General features: G+C 41.8%; 1 protein-coding gene across 1 annotated transcript; it reads left to right on the top strand.

The window, feature by feature from the left end:
• The first annotated feature begins 11592 nt into the window (after positions 1-11592).
• Ccdc71l (coiled-coil domain containing 71 like) lies at positions 11593-12698 on the top strand. The gene is given in 3 exon segments (XM_057783334.1): positions 11593-12279; positions 12281-12329; positions 12332-12698. Coding segments are annotated over 3 exon segments (681 nt in total). The 5' UTR covers positions 11593-11874; the 3' UTR covers positions 12559-12698.
• Positions 12699-21358: the final 8660 nt, after the last annotated feature.

The following is a 21358-nucleotide window of genomic DNA, read 5'->3' as shown; positions in this document are numbered from 1 at the left end:
ATGACCTTCCTCCATCAGCACAGCCCCACTGTTTCTATATCCTGCTCTGCATTGTTGTAGCAGGTACTCAGTCCATCTACCTTACTTTACACATGCAATTTTTAATCTGTATGTACCTAAAAATTGTGGCTAAAGCAAAATATTAATTGTATATATGTACAGTGAATGCAATACCTTATAGGTGAAAGACCTCTCTCTCTAAATCTACTCTTTAAACAATTAGTCATTACTTTTTAAATCCTTAATCTTACTGCACTAGATCTTGGCTTTGGGAAATGGATTATTCAAACCATTGCAGGCCAGTGTTTGGCAAACATTTTCTGTGAAGGGTCGGACACTGAGCATTTTGGTTTTTCACATCATACAGCCCTTGGTCCCCCTTCTTGGATATTGTTGTAGAAGGAAAGCTAAACATGTGGACAAATGTGCCTTCATCCCCAAATAGGCAGGGCCTGGGTTGCTGTGTGGTGATAGTGTATTGGCCCTATTGTCATTTAGAGCCAACTATGCTGCTGAACTATGTGCAACAGTGAGGAACATGCTGTTCTCCAAAGTGCGACCATCTCTTTATCTCCAAAGGGAGACCTTTCTCTACTTCATCAGACTAGGGTGGTGCATTCTTCTAATCACATCATGGCTATGGATAGCATCTGCTCTATTTATAACCTCAGAGGACATTCTAGATGGAAATATTTGCAGGCTTGTTCTCCAAGCAGAACATCCTGAGCCATCTACCCATTCCTCTCTTGACCTGACAGTGTTGAGTCACCCCATCTTTTTAATCAACACCCAGAATAGGCTCCAGTGTGTCAAGGTCTCAGAACCACACACGATGTCCCAGGAATGGTCGGAGGAGTGCAGGGCATAGCAATTATCAATACAGCTGTACATCCACATTGGCTTTGGCAAAGCAAATGCCTACTGTGACTCATTTGAAGCCTACTGCTAAACAAAGTCCCCTTAGTCATCCAAGCATGAGCATTCGCTATTATTATGATATAGTTCTTTCATGGTGCTCTTCTACAGTTGTGAGACCATAAAGGACAGCTTCAATAACTGTGCCAAGAAATAGAAAAATAAAGGGATCACTCTCTCTAGTAAGGAAATTAATATAAGGCAAGAACTAGCGACAAACAACATGTTTATAAAACATGTGCTGGAAAGGTTAAGGTGAAATTATATATACTGATATATTGCTTGAAGTATTGGAATGTGGATACTTAGGAATCTGTAGCAACACCTACTTAGAATTTGCATATGCATTTCTTGACTTTTTGGATCAGAGAACTTATAAAAGGGAAGTAATGAAAAATAAGCAAAAGCATGAATTTGAGTATAATTTCTAGTCTGTAAAAGCCAAAATAATGCCCTACTGGTCCCTTGGATATTAGAATATCAATAGCAAAATCATTATGCTATATTGAAGCATTATAATTAAATATACAAAAAACATGTAAAATTCAGAGAAATACTTATGTAGTAGTGAAGGACTATATGACAACATAAAACTGATTAGAACTAGGAAAATATGAAAATGCATGTTAGATATTGATATTAATGAGTTAATGCTTTGTTTAAAGTTTTAGTGCCATTACTATATTATTATCCACACAAAAATTATATTTTACATTAGCAATTCCTGCCACAGAAATATTTTGTGCTGATTATTTTGAAAAAAAAATCTTTGTTAGGGAGAACAACAAAAACCATGTAAATGACATGAGGTGGGGGGAGCCTTGCCTGCTTCTTCTTGAGGAACTTGAGGTTAGACACATAGTGACACTCTTCATCTAGCAAAGGGACATTGAGCTACCACTGTCTACTCATCAGACACAGTGTGAGAGAGGGTGGACGAGACACGCCTGGTCATAGTTTGGGAAAGATGGTTACAGCAGATCTAGCTACAAAGCCGAAAGAAGAGTTAAATAACAAATTGAAATTGTTTGCAAATGATATAAACCTGTGGTCTCTTTGGTCTTTTCTCCACCAACACTTTTTTTAAAATTAATCATATATTTTTTGTTTGAAGAATCAATGACTTAGTATAAATGTCACCTGAATATCTAGACATTTCTCAATTGAATCATTTCTCCATATTTAAAAATCTAAAATGATCTTGGTAAATCTGTAACATATCAGTCATTGGGGGTGATGTTAAGGTTAGGGATATGTTTGGAAGAATGGAATTCTCTTAGTCACTGTTTCATTGCTGTGAAGAGACACCATGACCAAGGCAACTCATAAAATGAAGGCTTTAATTGGGGTTTGCTTACAGTTTCAGAGGCTTAGTCCATGATCATATGGACAGGTATCATGGCAGCCTGCAGGTAGTGGCTGGAGAAGTAGCTGAGAGCTACATCCTGACCCTGAGACAGAGAGGTAGAGAGAGAAGCACTGGGTTAGTATGGGCTTTGGAAACCTCAAAACCCACCCACAGTGATATACTTCCTCCAATAAGGCTACACCTCCTAATCCTTCTAATCCTTTCAAATATGCCACTCCCTGTGACTAAGCATTCAAATATATTAGCCTAGGGGGCCAGTCTTATCCAAACCACCACAGATGTACATGTAACAATCACATGTGTGTGGCATCAGATGTGTTCAGCTGCAATACCCAGTAATATAAGTCATGAGGATTTTTACTAGATGGACAAAGGTGGACAGCATAAGGTTGATTTGAAGTCTTCACAATGTCCCTGAGGGTCTGGCTGTCTTCTATTTTTCCCCATTGTCCTCAGCTTGGATTTCACTCTCAGGGTTTTGCTCCAGAGTTGCAAGAGGATTATATACAGGATACAGCTTCATGGCATCTCATTCTCAAGTGCAAAGTTAAAATTACAAGTGGTGTGTAGTAACTCTCAGCTGCTTGGGAACTCTAGCCAGCTGAATGGTGCTGTCCACATTTAGGATGGGTATTTCTACTTCAAGTAGCCTCACCTAGAGAATCCCTCACACACATCCCCAGAAGCTAGTGTCAATTGTGGTTCTTGATGCTTTTATATTGACAATCCATGTTCACATCATGACTTTTATCAGAGTGTACTGTAGGCTTCCCTCTAGACATATAAGCTTTAGAAAACTTCCACAGGAGAAAGCATATTTCATTAACCAGAAAAAACGTTTTGTGTGGGATGGCTTTGAGAGAAGAAACTAAGAAAGGAGTAAGTGAGTGGTTCTTGCTTTTCTATTTTGATAGGAGTTCCCCACGGATGAGCGCACAAGACAGAGTCAACCAAGATGATATCATAAGGCTGCTGGTGCTTCCAGAGGAGGAACTGTTTGTCGAGGATTTTGTCCTGCCGGGTACTGCCGTCGTTCAGTCCCAAAGAAACATACAGAGGTCTACATTAATTATAAACTGATTGACCTATTAGCTCAGGCTTCTTATTAACTCTTTCTTACATCTTATATTAGTCCATTATTCTTGTCTGTGTTAGCCACGTGGCTTGGTACCTTTTTCAGCAAGGCAGTCACATCTTGCTTCCTCTCTATCTGGGTGATGGCTGCAGACTGAAACTTCTCTCTTCCCAGAATTCTCGTTGCCCCATCTCTACTTCCTGCCTGGTCACCCCACCTATACTTCCTGCCTGGCTATTGGCCAATCAGCATTTATTTAAAATATAAGTGACAGGATACAAACAATTGTCCCACAGCAACAAGCCAAGTTTTACACCAATTTCTTTCTTTCTTTCTTTCTTTCTTTCTTTCTTTCTTTCTTTCTTTCTTTCTTTCTTTCCTTCCTTCCTTCCTTCCTTCCTTCCTTCCTTCCTTCCTTCCTTCCTTCCTTCTCTCTCTCTCTCTCTCTCTCTCTCTCTCTCTCTCTCTCTCTCTCTCTCTCTCTCTTTCTTTCTTTCTTTCTTTTCCATAGATGTTATTCTGAGAATTCTCTTACAATTGTGTGTTCAGGCCAGGAGACAGTGGCTATTACCAGGAGGAAGCCAGTGCTGAGGAACTCCAGAGTCAGTCAGATCATGTGAAACATTTTCTTGGTTTGACACTGCCGTGACAGACCTGGTTATGAGGGGCTTTTACGTCCAACTAGGACAGTGAATCAGCTACATTTATGCCGTTTCCCAAATGGGGGAGTAGCACCAGCTTATAAAGATTTCTTCTTCATAGGAATCCTCCTTTTAAGAATTTTTTCGTCTATATCTTTTGTTTGTATAATCTAAAAGCAGTGTGGTATAATAAAGTACCCCATTTCTTCATATCAGGGCTAAAGTCAGGGAAAAAAAGATGAAAATGGAAAGAATAAACTTCATTTTTAAAATAAACTTTAAAGACAGTCAATGAAGATTATTTAGAAATGATTGTTAATTGTTTATTCTATAATAGAAATGAAATAGGACTGAAGAAGACAGTTATGGCCTTTGAGGGGAGCTAGCTTAGGACCCAGCCTTTGATTCTGAACTCATCAGCTCCCCTTATATTATTTCTGCTCCGTCACCTGTACACGAGGACAACAGCTTTTCCATTCATTTGTTTCTCTCATTTGACTCTTTGGGGTTCAATCCAGATAAACAGTAAGGTACTCTAAGCACTGGAATATGAAAGTATTTATTTCTATGTACTATAAATAAAAAAGATGAATGACAAACCATTGCCATGAATGAGACACTTTGCAACTTGTCTTTTGCCTCAACTCAACAGAGATGCAACAGCTTCCTCTCTGTACTGGTGTTTCTAGGGAACGAGGGTAAGAAGCCAAGGTAAAAGCAGAAAGGTATGGTGCAGAGGACGTAGAAGCCAACCACCACCCTCCAGAACAAAAAAGTGTGTAGAGGGCAAAGACTTTAGTCAGCTACATCAACGGCAGAAAAGAAGGTTTACTGGTAGGAGTGATCACTCCCATTGAGCCCGTGTGCAGAGCAGAACATACAGGGGTAGTCTCAGCTCCTGGTCGTGCCATGGAGGGGAATGAGGAAGTCCATGCCAATATGACCAGGGTTGCAGACAGAATGAGTCTCTGGCTTGGCAAACCTATCATAACTAATGCTGGAACTCTCTCTCTTTTATCCTATGTTCAGTTTGTTGGCTGTTCTCCACTCATTTATTTTTTTTCTCTTTTTCTGTTTGTATACCTGAATTATATAATTCTATTTTTACTTATGTTTGCCAGTTTATTTCTGTATATAGAATTCTCAGTGGTAGCTTCATTTGTAGGTCATTTCAGCCTGTGACATTTTGGAAGAAACAAACATTCCATCGACAATAGCCATCAGCCATCATTTAGAAAACCCAGGAAGAGAGTTTTTGTGTTTACACATACTTGTGTTGGCAGAATTATTTCATCCCAATGTGCCTTGGTATTGTTTCTACTTAGAAAATGACCTTTAGTTATTCTTTTTTGGGGGGGGGGTGTTTTTGAGGTTTCGGTTTGTGTTTTTGCTATTCTTTAGAGTCTGTTTACCAGCAGGAAACTGTCTTCCTTTGTGTGAGAATACTCTCATCTCCCTTACGTTTTTAAAGAATGTTTCCAGTGGATGAAAAACACACATGGAAAAGGGAGAAGATCAAGTTACTTTTCTTGGCCTTCCACCCATGGTTTCTAGGGGGAAATGCTGTTTTTGAATAGGTCTTCCACTGTAAGTCATTACTGTGTATACACACACACACGAGTGTGTTTTGTTGGAGGTTGAGAAAGGTGGGTTTTCTTTTTCAAGATAGGGTTTCCCTGTGTAGCCCTGGCTGTCCCAGAAACTGCTCTGCAGAGCAGACTGGCCTTGAATTCATAGATCTGTCTCGAGACTGTGGCTCCTGAGTGCTGACACTAAAGAGACATGCCACCACATTTGGCTAAGGTGTCACTTTTAATCAAGTTGATTTCATGGTTTTTTTTTTTTTCTTTTGATATTTAGAAGTTTAGCTCTGAAGTGGTTCGACGTGGAATTCTTTGGTTTTTACTGGGCTTGTTCTTGAGTCTCTCTGTCTGCATCTTTGGAAATTTGATTCATTTTCAGTTACTATCGCATCAGTCCTTCTATCTGCCAAATCTCTTCCTTTCAGACGTCAGGGAGACAAATATTAGACCTTGCAGTTCTCCAGGCCCTGAGTCTTTGCTCAATCATACAGTTTGCTTCCTTTCTCTCTGTGGTTGTTGGCTTGCACCTACTGTTCTGTCTTCAAGTTTACCAGTTCTTTCTTGTGGCTTCCATTCTAACATTGTGCCAACTGTTCAACTTTTTATGTCTGTTGGATTTCATGTCTTTGTATCCTTATTGAGTAGATTTTCTATTTCCTTGCTACAGGTTTGTTTACTTACTTTCTGAAGATGTTCACAGTTACTCTTTTGATACATTTTTATGATAGTGACTTTAACATCTTTTTCTGTGGTTCTAATGTCATTCTCATCTTGTTGACACCTCCAGATTTTCTTTTTCATTCAGCTAAGATTGTCTGGTAAATGATTCCCATTTGAAACTTGTACATTTTAAGGTAAGTCTTATTTAAAACTATTTCAGTTGGCTTTCTTTGATGTTTGTTGTGTGAATTTTTTACTCTTCTGGCTTTTAGAGGGGCTCATCATTCAACTCCCAAATAAATCGCACACAGAAACTTATTCTTAGTTATGAATGCCCAGCCTTAGCTTGGCTTGATTCTTGCCAGATTTTCTTATGTTAACCAATCTACCTTTTCCCTCTGAGCTTTTATGTTTATTTCTGTATACCTTTCTTCTTTCTCCGAGGCTTGCTGTGTAACTTGGTGATGGACCCCTGATGTCCTCCTCTCCTCGTTCTGTTGTCGCTCCTCAGTCTCTGGTTCTCTTTTTATTTATAGTTTCTGCCAGCCCTACCTATCTTTGCTCCTGCCTCCCTATTGGCCATTCATCTCTTTATTAGGACCATCAGGTGTTTTAGACAGGCACAATAACACAGCTTCACAGAGTTAAATAAATGCAGCATAAACAAAAGTCATACACCTGAAAACAATATTCCCCAACAGCCATTCCAACAAAGGGACAGAGCTGCCTCAGTACTGGCAGAAAATAGTAGGTTTTTCATTCTGCTTCCAGTCACATTGAGGAGGAGGAATGTGGCTCTTCATTAAGGATGGATGGTGGTGGAAATTCTGGCTTCTCACTAGGATAATGAGGGGTGGGTGTGAATGTCTTGTTTTTTAAAAAAATTTTATTAGTGTTTTGCCTATATGTATGTCTGTGTGAGGGTGTTGGTTCCTGGAGTCACAGACAGTTGTGATCTGCCATGTGGGTGCTGGGAATTGAACCCAGATCCTATGGAATACCAGTCAGTTCCCTTAAGCACTGAGCCATCTCTCCAGCCCCATGTCTTGGTTTTGGTTTTCACCTGTCTTCATTGACAGTGAGTAGAGATTCCTTTTCTATGATCTAGTGAAAATGAAAGTCCATCCTATCTAGATGTCTGTAATGTCACCCCAGAAGAGGTGCATTATGGTGGGTTACAGAAAACAGATGCAGAAAGGTGGGGTTCTGTTTTAATAGCCTTGCAAGGGTAGAAGTCATACTTTTTCAATCTATGACCTCTCTCTCTCTCTCTCTCTCTCTCTCTCTCTCTCTCTCTCTCTCTCTCTCTCTCTCTCCCTCTCTCTGTCATATCTCTCTCTCTGTCATCTCTCTCTGTCATCTCTCTCTCTCTCTCCCTCCCCCCCAGGTGAAAACTTTCTACTTTCTAGGCTGGCCCTTCTCTGGTCCCACGGCTAGAAAGATTTTGTTGAGGTTTTTTAATATTTGAATTGTGGGCATTTCTGAACCGCTGGTCTCTCTCGCACCCATTTTCAGATGTATGTGACAAAGAAATCCAGAGAGCCACGCCCCTCTTTGGGCTCTGAGAGCCTGCTTTTTCCTTTCTAGTCTTCTTATGTTTATTTGATATGTTATGCCTAGAGTTTTTAGTTGGAGTTTCTCAGGAGCAATCAGTAAACTACATAATTTCCATCTTCCTAGGAGAGGGGGTTCTATCTTCTTGGACTATATGGTCTTTATATAGTATACATTCAGTAGTTTTGGATCACATTGGAGCTTTGAGATCACCTTTGTAGGAAAATCTAGATTACTTTAAAATGAATATAAGGAAAGAGTATTTTTCCTTGATGTATCATGCTATAGTCAGTATCATTTAAATTAAAAAAATTAATATTAGTTCATTGAATTAAATACACATTTAGAATGTTAGAAACAACTTTGTGCCAGCAGTTCAGACAAAGACTTCAGTCCAGTCTCTCGATGGATTGGTCTATGGCCTTGGGTAGACCGCTTAGTGTCTCAGTATCCCCGGCTGAATAATGAAGACTGCTCAATCTGTTGGTAATCCCTTAAATGTCCTCACAGAGAACCCCTTACCACCCCTACGTCACATTTCTAGATTTTTTTTTTTTTCGAGACAGGGTTTCTCTGTAGCTTTGGGGCCTGTCATAGAACTAGCTCTTGTAGCCCAGGCTGGCCTCAAACTCACAGAGATCTGCCTGCCTCTGCCTCCCGAGTGCTGGGATTAAAGACCTGTGCCCCCAATGCCTGGCTTATGATACAGCGTTGGTTAAGCCAAATAAAATCCTCAAAATTAAGTAAGACAAAAGAATGACTGTTTCCAATATTTAATATTGTTTTATAAATGCTTAACTGTGTTTCAGATACTATAGCATATGCCATGTGAATGTTATCTAATACTCTATTGAAGTGTGGGTTACATCTCATTTTGTAGATGAGAAACTGGATTCAGAAAGGTAAAAAGCGGCATCCAAAAATTCCTAATCATAAAGATATTTTTGAGGCCAAGTCTATATTACTCCCCAGAGCTGTTATTTGTAATTGCTTACACATGTATTTTTATTATTTTCAGACACCACTCAAGAAGCAATTTTAAATAAGTAAGACATCAAAGATAAAGGTAGCTAGAGAATATATTTGTTGCCGATTTCTCCAGTGACTTTATTTCATTTAGATTCAATTTTAATGACATAAATTATTAATGTAGAAAACAGATACACACACTTAGTTTATTCTTATCTGTCATTGATCAGATAAAGAAAACTTCATTCCTGAGAGGTAAAGAAATAAACTCAGGATTATAAACTATCATTTACCAATTATAAAAACTTAACTTGCCATCTTTCAATAAATCATATAGGGTCTTAGGAACTAGAATTAAATTACCATTATGTGTAAACTTTACTCACTTAAGAAGAACGGGTAAGGAGATATTTGTACAAGGACTATTGGAGTTAACCAAAAGACCAAAAAGTGAAGGTCAGGAGCGTAAGCAGGAAAAATTAGAGCTCAGAGCCAAATTAAAAAGTATAAAATTAATTTAAGCCATTCAACACAAAACTGGTTCCTAAATTCCCTAATAGTTTTAGTTAATTTCCATTGCCATAAACTCTTGATTGATTAATAACTTATTGAAACCTGTATGTCCCTAGAACTTTTACATTTTGCTGAAAACACATTTTGTTAATTGAAATCAATTACATAAGTTTATGTATATTCAAACTGAGCTAAATTAAAAAGAGTAAAATAATCTAAGCCATTTAACATATTTGGTTCTAAATCCCATAAGAAATAGTTTAAGCTAAATTCTGTTAACTGACTCACAAAATTAACTCTTGATTGCTCAATAACTTGTTAAAAATCTTTTATCTCCCTTTTTAAAATAGTTTTTCTGAAAAAAAGTATTTTCTTAGTTGGATCAATTATATGTTTGTGTAGATGCATAGTACATATTAAATGGCAAGACCTGAAGGGTTTGTAATTAACGTAGTAGGGTAAGCATAGCTGCACGAGTCCTGAATTGTATCCTAATTTATTCTATTCTCTCATAGGCGTCCTCCCCCTCCCCAGTCTACTAGCTTACTGAGAGATTGTCCGTGTCCACCTACACAGAAATTGGTATTCTATTGGTATTCCAATAGAAATCATTCAAATTTCACATTATTATGTGTTCTCAGAATTACTATGAAAACTACTTATGAATACAGTGGTTGCAACATAATTCTTTTATGAGGAGCTAGGAAGCTGGTAATTGTCTCTATGCTCTTGTTCTGAGAACCAAGTTATGCTTTTCTAGGAAAATGATTTTCTCTTATAAAGTTACCATCGTTTCGGTACATGAAGAACTCATTCGTGGCCAAAGTTTTTATTTTTTTGCTATAAGTCTATTGTGTGGCGTATGGGCTTTTGTTATAAAAAAGCAAGTTTCTTCTTTTTTTTTTTTAATTGAAACTAAACAAAATGTTATGTGGCACAAACATAATATCCATGCCCGCCACAGGGCAGATTAAAACTGTTCAATTGTGGGTGAGAAGTACGAACAGGGGTATAGTTAAGTCCTCTGGCCACTCCACTGAAAACGCATACAGCATTTCCATTGAGTTAGAAGAGGACAGTGTGGAAAAGCCACCAGCGACATAACGACTTCTAGATTAGGAACACAAAGACCTAAGCACCCACCCTGCTAATAGCAAGCTGTATTAATGAACCTCCGTGGTCTAAACTTCCTCATCTGAAGACTGAACTAGGTGTCTCTCAGATTAAACATTTAAAGGACCAACTGTATGCAAGTCATAAAAGTCCTGCACTGTATCCATTGTCTGCCACAAAATAAAACGCTGCCTGAAGGAAGGCTTAAGTACCAGGGCATATTTTATTAAATCCAGAAATCTTGTGGACTGGAGGAGTAGTCCTTGCTGTCTGAGGATGTGTGAGGCTCTGGGTCTGATCCCCAGCATGAGGAATAATGAAGTTTAAAGGACTTCAAAGAAAATGGCAATATACATGTAAAATATATAATTATCTTGTTCTAAGCAATTTCTGTACTTCAAGTAGCCAGTGCTATTTCACACATTCATTCTATACGCATTCAGTGGCTAATATGGGAATAGTCAGTGAGTTCAATGGGGACAGAAAAACTGACAAAAGGAATGTCCACTACTCTCCTCCCACATACAAAAGGTAACTCGTTCTTAAGGATATACCCTTCTCGATAGAATCTTAGCGATTATATGGAATCCTATATTAAGGTTAGCAATGGAGGACCAAATGGGCAATTTAAAGCCCAGTGAAGTATGAAATAGTACTGTGATAAACGCATGTATTTAAAACAAGAGCATTTTCTTTAAGCAGAATGTCTTTGTTGCCGTTCGTTGCTTTGTCCAACTTTGAGCAGACTGCTTAGTTCCATACAGTAGGTTTTGCTTTCCCAACGACCGGTGTCTCCTAACCATGCCAAGATGACTCCACTCCCCAGAAGGAAGCTGCCACAAATGCCTGAATGTTTACTGTTCTCTTGTGAAAGAAAGATGGGGTCAAGAGAGGCCAAGACCATGAGGATGCCAAGGGGCCGAGAAGGGATTGGTGCAAAGCCAATCGTCTCTAGCTCGAGACCCAAGCCTTTGTTATTCAGGATGGTGGATTCCTCCATGGCTGCACACCCACCTCTTCCACCCCCCAACATGGAACTCATGGACCCCACTCTCTACCTAACCAACCCACCCAATGGTTGACTGGCCTCCCAGGGCCATCACCATCACCCACCCCCTCCACGAGTCCCCGCCCCTCCTCCCAAGCGCACCCAATGGGAGGAGCCGGGGCCACTGTGGGCGGGGACGGGGGCGGGCCCATTTAAAGAAAGGCGGAGGGCGAAAGGAGGCGAGAGAGGAGAAGAAAGGGAAGCCCGGGGAGGGGGCGGGCGCCGTCCAATGACAAAGCCCCGGGGTGGGCGCCCGCCGTCGCCATCTTGAGCCGGGCGGCAGGACATCCAGCGCGTCCTCCGCCCCGAGGGGGAGGGGCGGCGAGGCGAGAAAAAAGTAGCGAGCGGCGCCGGGGCGGGAGGCGCCAGCAGCGGGCAGCGCCGCGGAGCCGGGGCGCGGGCGGGGGACGGCGGGCGGCCCCGAGCGGCCTCCGATGAGACGCGGCGTGAAGAGGCGGCGGCGCCGGCCCCGGGCCGCCTGGGGCGGCGGCTACGGAGCGGAAGGAGGGGCCGCCGGGCTGGAGGCGCTGGAGGAGAAGGTGGTGTACTCGCGATCGCAACTGTCGCTGGCCGGCAGCACGGAGGCGCTGGGCGACGCCTTCAAGCTCTTCATGCCCAGCAGCACGGAGTTCATGAGCTCGGAAGCGGAGCTCTGGAGCTTCCTCTGCAGCCTCAAGCATCAGTTCTCCCCGCACATCCTGCGCAGCAAGGACGTCTACGGCTACTCCTCGTGCCGGGCGCTCGTGCCAGACCCCCCGGCGCCCGCCGGCCGCCCCGCGCGCCGCCCGCGCCCGCGCGCCGCGCCCAGGAGGAGGCGCCGCGGAGCTCGGGTCGCCGCGGGCAGCCTGAGCTCGCACCCCGCCGCCGCCGTCTCCAACGCCGCCGCCGCCGCCGCCGCCGAGCCCGGGCCGCCCGCGTCCTGCTTCGGGGGCCGCACCCTGGAGGAGATCTGGAGGGCGGCCACCCCGACGTTGACGAGCTTCCCGACCATCCGCGTTGGCGACGACGTGTGGGGCGAGCGCAGCCTGGCGGTGGCGCGGCGCAGGGCGCGCCAAGTGCTCCGAGTGGACCTGGAGCCCGTGGTGAGGCTGCGCCGGTTCCCGGTACCCCGGGCATGACGCGCGCCGTGGCGCCTCCTGCCGGCCACCGCCCGCCCGAGCGAGCGAGCGAGCGAGCGAACTTTGGCGCTGGAAAGGACTCTTGTCAGTCGAATGTTTACAGAACCGGCCCCCTTGGTGCACTTTATGCGCGAACAAAGCCCCCCTCCCCCGGATGCGGCGCGGCGCGGCGGTCCGCGGACGTCGGGACAGGTGCGGCCCCGCGCCCGCGGCCACCCGGGACAGCAGGACTCGCGGCACAGGACCCCTTGCTTCCCAGCCCGCCGGATGGAGACGTCTCCAGAACTGGAGGGACACCTGCAAACCCCCCTCTCGGACTCTACCTCACCGGCCTGGAAGTTCTCCGAAGACTTAGAAAAGAGAATTTTGTTTTGCTCTGTTTTTTCTCCAAAGGGATTTGTTTTCGTGCTTGCGTAATACAGCCAGAATTTTACTTGCTCTTTATTCCCCCTCTCCTGTTTTCTTTTTTGACTGTCAGCCCCGCTTTCTGGACGGAAGATGGACTGTGTTTTGTGATAGAGTGCTGGTGTACACTCAGGGTATTCTGAAGCCCATTCGTTTGCTAATTTTTACTGGATTCCAAAGCTTTGATGATCAAGGTTGTCTTTTAAGAGGTTCAAGTTTATGACTGTTAATGTGAGGATTTGTATGACTTTGAAGTTCATGAGCTCAGTGATTACGAAGATGCAAAGTACAACTGTTTAAAAAAATGTTAAGGTGGTTATATATAAAGTTTTATATTGAAATTTCATATTTATATTTACTGAGCTCCTAAAGAAAATGGTAGAATATTCTTTAAAAGTTTTGTTTAGGAAAAGTTGACTTACTTGTTCTTTTTAATTGAATAAAATTGAAGTGTTTTGGAACCACATGACTTGTGATTAAAAAGTGAATAAATTTTGAAGAATATGTTGGCTACAAGAATAACTGGAATCCAGTTGGAGGTTGTTTGGCCTCACGTCCTGGTCTAATAAGAATTCAGGACTGTTGATGGAAAGAGAATTAAGATGGAAGTTGCTTAGGAGAGATCAGTGCATGTGGACATTGTGAATAAAAAGAATACCCGTTAGAATTCCCGAAACTGCGAATGATCTATAGGGAGGGGCAGGGACGTTTCTTGGTACCATATAGCTGGGTGACGTTGTTTGGGGGAAAAATAGATTTCTTTATGTCTTTCTTGTTGGATAACAAGAAAAGTCTAAACTAATAGTATTGTCTTTTTGAAAATCATCACAATTGGTTGACTCTTGGTCTATGAAATTTCTTTTTCTCTTATTTCCATTCATAATTGTGTTTGCAGTCTTTGATAGCTAAAAGTCATAGGAATCAAAATATCGAGCCACACAGTACTGACCCTTCTTGTATACTTTTATAATAATAGCGAGTATACCATATGGCCCAGTATGGAGTTCTTGATTATCCAAGTGCCTTTGGTCATTGGTGGCAGCAAGGCTTGGTAGTTTAGCCAGTGGTGCCACAGCCAGCTTTTTCTGCAATACCTAAAGGGTCAAATAGTGTTTTTCTACCACTATTATTTCCAATTTAAGTGTTCTGCCGTGGGACATCCACACTGGGCTGGGCCTTGTGAAGCTCTCAGTGCTAAGGTTTATCTCTGCTTGGCAGATGCCTAGAATAGTGGGAGCTGCAGTTGACTCACGTGTTCCTAGAATTCAATGGCATAGCTTTCTGAATTGACTATTTAAGTTTAATAGTTCATGAAAGGAGTGTTCTGACTTTAATTTTCATGTTTTGTTTTGTAAGATATATATATTATATATACATATATGACTTTATGCCAGTTTTCCACAAGCCTCAATCTTTTATTCACTGCGCAATGGTAATACATTGTTAGAAGCACCGTTACTTGAGTTCACAAGTGAATAATTATCAGAGGGAGCGTATTGTGTCATGGGAAGCTGAGACAGTCTTGGTTATTAGCTTCCATTGCCAAATGTATTTCAGATACATAGGATTTTCTTCCCAAAAAGATATTGTTAACTTTTATAGCTCACTAGCGCCTGTTGAAAATGCATTTGTACCACTCCACTTGTATATAGTTTTATAACAATTAAGAAATAAATCCAGTGGCCATATTAGAATGTAATTTCAACATGGAATTTATCTAGATGCTTCCCGGAGGCTCCTGAAACCCGAGGTGGCTGAGAGGATAATTTTCCTCAGCACACAGTGGGTATATAACCAGTTACACCATGCATTTATTTTTACTGAGGTCTTTGACATTTGTTTCTCTGACGCCTTGATTCTTTAGTGCACTTGACCTTATGCATAAATGTTTCTTTGGCTCTTTGATATGTGTTTGGATCTGGTTGCCTATCCTGAGTTTGATTTGATTCAGAAATACAACCTTTATCTTACTAAATTCTCTGCAGCAAAACTCGTGTTATAACTTTGAAAAACTATGAAGACAAGTCTAATGTAATTGGGGAGTTTGTTATAAGGAAGTGAGGGTATTTCCTGGGTTCCTTTGAACGGGCTGTGTAAAGAAACTTGGCCCTGTGGCCTTTAAGGTGAAGCCTGGATTTTGTCCTGGAAAGACTCTTGCTTGGTTTGTGCATGGTTTTTAAAAGACGTCCCCTTTTCTCCTGCTCTCTCTCATCTCTCACATGGCACAAGTAGAGAGGTCAGCTGGGAGGAAATGCCTCGCCTTGCTAAGCTTTTATTTAGCTTTTGACATTTGAGTTCCTAGTTGTGACCGGCACCTCAGGTCTCCTTGCCATTTGCATCCTCCCTATCACCCAGTGACGTCCCTCCCTGGGGGCAAGCTCCATCTTTGGTGGTGCCTGTTTTTTTGTGTTCTGGTACTCTGGACAAGAGTAACTTAAGCTGGTAGCTCATATCTATTGATTTGCCATGTGTACATAATACTACTATTTTTCAAAAAAACTTTATAAAAAACTTTAAAAATATTTGAATACAAAAAAATCACAATTTTGAACTTAAAGGATTTTTTTTTTGTTTTAAGGGTTGCTATGGCATTCTTTAAATCAGTGATTTTTTAATGAACATACATAACATTTCCTTTATTGGTGTGTTCAGATATTTTTTGATAAACTGTTATGTCTTAAGTGCATTAGAAAGCAATTGCTTGTAATGGAACTGAAGTGTTTCCCTGAACAGTTAATGTGCATATGAATGAGATTTACAATTTGGTTGTGTGTTGCTTTTTAACTTATTAACTGTAAATAAATGTTAGAGCATATAGTGTCTGACTTTTCTAATGGTACTGAAAGTTTTTCAAAATTTTGTGTTTACATGTGAATTGGAAAACATCTTAATTTAAAATTTGATAAATCGACATTCTTGTGAACTCGAGCTAGAAATCTCAAGGTTTGTGTTGCGATTTTTCTTATGGCCTGCCAGGTCTTTAGTGAGTCTCTGGAATGGTGCTTCAAACCAAAGACATAGCCCAGTTTGCCTGCAATAAACTTTGAAAGATGCATCCAAGTTCAGGCTTCTGAATCCTGGCCCTAAAATCCTGTCAGATGATGAAGGGCTAGGCTCCCATTCTCTCATACCGTGAGAGAGAACCTCAAAAGTGGCAGCAGTATGGACCGTGTACAGAACAAGGACAGGACCAGAATGGTCACCGCTTCTCTAGGCCTGGAGTGGAGTTTCGGCAGCCTGCAGCAAGGACAGATTGGCATCCTATGTTACCGCGTTACCTCATACCCCAGTGCCTGTTGATAGGTGGAGGTAGCAAAGGGGGCCTGGAAGAGAATGGCCACAGTGGGCATCATGTCCTTCAAGCACTGGGGCTTTAGGTGACTCAGGCAAATAAATGTGCCTTAGCACCTCCAATAACAAAGGCACTTTGTAAGCTAGTGGGGCGCTCGAAGGGCTGCAGTGACTGAAATGCTGTTAATTGAAAGAATGAAGGTTGAGTATAAGCACAGTGTAATGAGAATTTAGGTGTCCAGTTTGTTTAGCATCCCTGCCAAGAACACATTATGGCCTAGAAATTACAGTTGAAGGGGAAGCAATTTATAGGAAATAAAATGGACATAAAGTACACATTTAAGCTCCCTAAAGATATTAGGGCAAGAATTGAGGCTTGTTACAGAAGTCACTATTAGAAGTTATTTTTTGAAGTTGGCAAAATCTTTGAAAGATTTTAAAACGTGCCATTATGTATTTTAAAGTACCTGGGAGTTTACAAATAGTAAATTAAAGTTATTGGCCTGAAACCTGTAAAAGTTTTGCATTAAATCTTCACTTGGAGTAATTTCAGCACATTGCTGAAGAGTTCTCAGTCTTCCTAATGCTGTGACCCTCTAATAACCTCATGGTGTGGCGGACCCAACCATAACATTATTTCCATTGAATCATAATGCAAATATCTTGATGGAGGAAGGTCATTGGCTAATAAAGAAACTGCCTTGGTCCATTTGATAGGCCAGCCTTTAGGTGGGTGGAGTAAACAGAACAGAATGCTGGGAAGAAGGGAAGTGAGCTCAGATGCCATAGCTCTGCTCTCTGAGGCAGATGCTATGAAGCTCCGGCCCTGGATGGACGTAGGCTAGAATCTTCCTGGTAAGCGCACCTCGTGGTGCTACACACATTAATAGAAATGGGCCAAGCAGTGTTTATATGAATACAGTTTGTGTGTCATTATTTTGGGTCATAAGCTAGCCAGGTGGCCGGGAGCTGGGTGGCAGGAACGTGGCGCGCAGCTCCTCCAACAATATCTGATATGCAGGATATCTGATATATGACCCTATATATCAGGGCCAATCAACTCCAGGGATCATGACCTACAGACCTTACAGGAATACGGACTATATATGTATGTGGCTCAAAAGAACAACTGGGGATTGTTTGAAATATAATGTTGGTAGACAAACTGAAGCATGGGATGTTTTTTTACAGTTTGGTGGTAAATATAAGTGTGTCTTACCAGTTGGGTTCTGACAAGGATCCTTCACCAATTGATTTGCTTTTTTCGGCTGGCACAGCTTCTAACTTGGCACCTGTCTGTGACTTAGATACTTAGTGATTGGGAATTATCTTTGTTCTCTGGTTCAGGAAGCTGTTTTTGTTTTTAAGGGCAAGACTTCTACCCATCTCCTACTGTCCATCCTCTCGTCTGTGTTCTGTTTCTTTTCATCGTGAATCGTTGTTTTTAAGATACTAGTTTCAAGATTCCATGACAGAATTTTTGTCTCTTTGGGTTATATGGAAATTTGAGCCTTAGGTAGAACACCTTATGGTTTCATCATTTTAGATTTTGGAAATTGCTATCATAATGTATATATATTTGGGATGTATGAATGGCATCAGGAGAGGTGGAAAGATCAATTTTTTTAATAGTATCCGTTCTGTCTGAGGTGCATCACAGCCAGAGGGGAGTTGGTCTGTGTTTAATAGTTAGGTTCATAAACTTCAGTGCAAACAAAGGCGTGTAACCTGTCCTTTCTAAGGACATAAACTAAAGAGTGCTTCATTGTGAATTCCATGTAACCAATTCTAGCTCAAGAATTTTATTCATTTTTACACACACACACACTTATACATAAGCACATAGAATGATAGACTATGATAATAATGAAGGAATATAGTCCTAAAATAACTGCTAACTGATAGCTTTGTCTGTGTTAACACGTATGATGAATAAGAATCCTAAGATGTCACTGAGCAAGGACATGAATGAACTCATTGCTGGACTGATTGATAGCTCTGGAAGAACTCGCTCGGAGTGAGTTTCAGGACAGCTAGGGCTTTTACACAGACTCCTGTCTCAAAAAAAAAAAAAAAAACCAGAACAAAACCCAAAAAGCATACTTTATATAGTGTAGTTTGATATAGTTCAAATAAATTCAATGTGCTTCTGGAGATCATTTTCAGAAAAACATTACTAGTGTCCCAAAATGTCTCCTAATGTTGCTTCAGGTCACTGTCTTGGTCCCACCTGGTTCCATTCTGATATTTTATAGCATAGATAACTTTTGGCCTTTTTGATTTATATAGATGTAATTATGCATGAGGAACCCAGCTCCTTTTGCTGGTAGTTTGTGACTTCCATCCATACGGTCATTGCACATAGACTATTCCAAAGAGATCAAGTGATGGGCACCTGGGTAGACTCCACTTCGGGGCGAGTATGAAGAAATAACTGAGGCTAGGGGATGTCTTTTCTATGTCTACATCTTTTAAGAAAAGGAAGGGCAATTGTGCTGGTCATAGGATCACAGCGTATCCTTCTTGGTAGGTGATGTCATCACACTTCCAAAACGCTTTTGCTAAGCTCTGGTAAGAGTCGTCTTTTTAAATGGCTGTGCATCTCGCTGCTATCCTTGCATTGTTCTTCAAAGGAAAAGAGGTTTTTGATTCCTTCTACTTTTAACCTGAAACGAAGTTTTTCCTTTACATTTTCTTCTCTTTTTTTTCTTTAAATGACCTTAAAAATTCTTTCACATATCAGTCCCTTTCCTCTCTACCCTTCACAAACCAAACCTGCTCAGCGTGAGAATGACGCTGGCTTGTATCAACCCTAGCCCAGGGAACTGAAATAGTCATGACGTCACACTAGTGAGTAGGCTGCTTCAACAAGGTTCCCCAGTGCCCCTTGGATAGGGGAAACACACTGAAGACATCTGTAACATAGTGGAGACACTCTCTGGAGGAACTGACGGACTTAACCTTATATGTATTCTAGAAAGTGAGCATTGTGGGTAAGATGACAAGAAAGGGAGGTTTGAACTGAACGAGCGCAGTGTGTTTCAGTCTGGGCAAAGCCAGAGAGAAATGGAAAGCTCCATCTTGGGCAAGGCTGTCTGAGTGAGAGTGGGGTTTTAACGTGCTGTCAGCAATCCACAGGGACAGAACTTACAGAACTCTGGTGAGGATTCGTTCCTTTTATTAAGTAGGAGGTTTTGGGGGTGGTATTCACCTTTGTCTGTCTGCAGGACTTTTCCATGTCAAGGACTGTGAAGTTGTGACTCTTTGCATATCTATATCTCTCTCCGGTTGGCGAGTTTCTCAGAAGCAGACTCACCTCTAATACTGGCATCATACAGCATGACTGCATGTGCTTGGTGTTCAACTAACTTGGGACCTGGTTGGTTAGCTTCAGTCAGTACATATCAGTTTTTATTAGAATTAAATGTTCAAACCAAAAACCTAAATGGAAAAAATCTACTGTGTTCTTGCTTGAAATTTTTATATTGGCAGGTGTTGAAAGCAAAAAGCATCTTCAGTTCCTAAAATGTCAGGGAGAGTCTGCTGGTATTGGAGAAGGAGGTCACAGTCACTGGGATTGCCATGTGGACAAGGACACTATAGATTTGTGAGGAGTTATGATGGCCAAGACAGCAGAAACTGATAAGGAAATGATCAGAAATCTATCGGAGAACAAAAATCAAACTATTGATTATTTCAATCACACCTTATACCAGGCACTACTGTAGTTACCCGTGCCTAGCCCTGTCCACAATTTTGAAGCAGTCTCTTGTAACCCAGGCTGGCCTTGTGTTGGTGGAGCCTGTTTGTTCATTCTCGGCCACTCCAACCTGAAATAATCACACAGAAACTATATTATTTGCAATACTGTTTGGCCAATAGCTTAAGTGTATTTCTAGCTTGCTCTTATATACTAAATTAACCCATCTCCTTTAATCTGTACATCACCATGAGGTCGTTTCCTACTGGCAAAGTTTCGGCGGCGGGCTCTGGCTGAGGCTTCTGTCTCCTGGGGCGGCTACATGGCTTCTGACTGACTCTGCCTTCTCTCTCTCTGTACATCTCTGTTTGGGTTTCCCACCTGGCTTTACTCTGTTAAGCCATTGGCTGAAAGCAGCTTTATTCATCAGCCAATAAAAGCAACGCATATATAGAAGGACCCCCCCCCCCCCAACCAGCCTTGGACTTGTAACCATGGTGACCTGGAACTTTCAATCTTCTATCTTCATCTTCTGAGCACTGGGGTTACAGGCATGCAACAACATGCCCAGGTTGTTTCTCTTTCTTTGAAGTAAAACTCTAGCATGGTCAGGCATATGAGATAAAAAAACAAAATGTTCCTAGATGACTATAAAGCTCTCTGAAATAAATTCTGAAACATAGACATGTACGTGGAACTCTTACTTGGAACAATTTGGCTTATGAAAAGTTGTGTATCGAGATGCAGTCACTTGCATGTCTGCCACATGTTCAACAAAAATCTTGTAAGCTGGTGTGTGAGCTAATTTTTATGTCAGCTTGAGATAACTCAGAATGATCTGAGAGCAGGGATGGAACCCTAATTAAGAAAATGTCTCCATAAGTCTTGGCTGAAGACAGGCCTATAGCACATTCTCTTAATTTAGTGATTTATGGGGGAGGGCCCAGTCAATTGTGGGTGGAGTCACCCCTGGGCTAGCTGTCCTGGATTCTATAAGAAAGAACGCTGAGCAAGTCATGGGGAATGTCCTATGTAGGGTTACTATTGCTGTGATGAAGCACCATGACCAAAGCAACTCTGGGAGGAAAGGGTTTATTTGGCTTACTCTAACACATTACTGTTCACCATTGCAGAAGTCAGGATAGGAACTCAGTCAGGGCAAGAACTTGGAAGCAGGCGCTGGTGCAGAGGCCACGGAGGAGTGCTGTTTACTGGCTTGCTTCTGCCTTGCTCAGCCTACTTCCTTATAGAGCCAGCCCAGGGATGGCATTGCCCACAATGGGTTGGGCCCTCCTCCAACAATTGCTAGTTAAGAAAATGCCTTACAGGCCTCTTTATAGCTGGGTCTTACGGAGGCTTTTTTTCTCAAATGAGGCTCCCTCCTCTCCAGTTACTCTAACTTGT

The sequence above is a fragment of the Chionomys nivalis genome, chromosome 10 (genome assembly GCF_950005125.1).
Source record: "Chionomys nivalis chromosome 10, mChiNiv1.1, whole genome shotgun sequence".
NCBI lineage: Eukaryota > Metazoa > Chordata > Mammalia > Rodentia > Cricetidae > Chionomys > Chionomys nivalis.
This window is presented reverse-complemented; position numbering and strand designations above follow the sequence as displayed.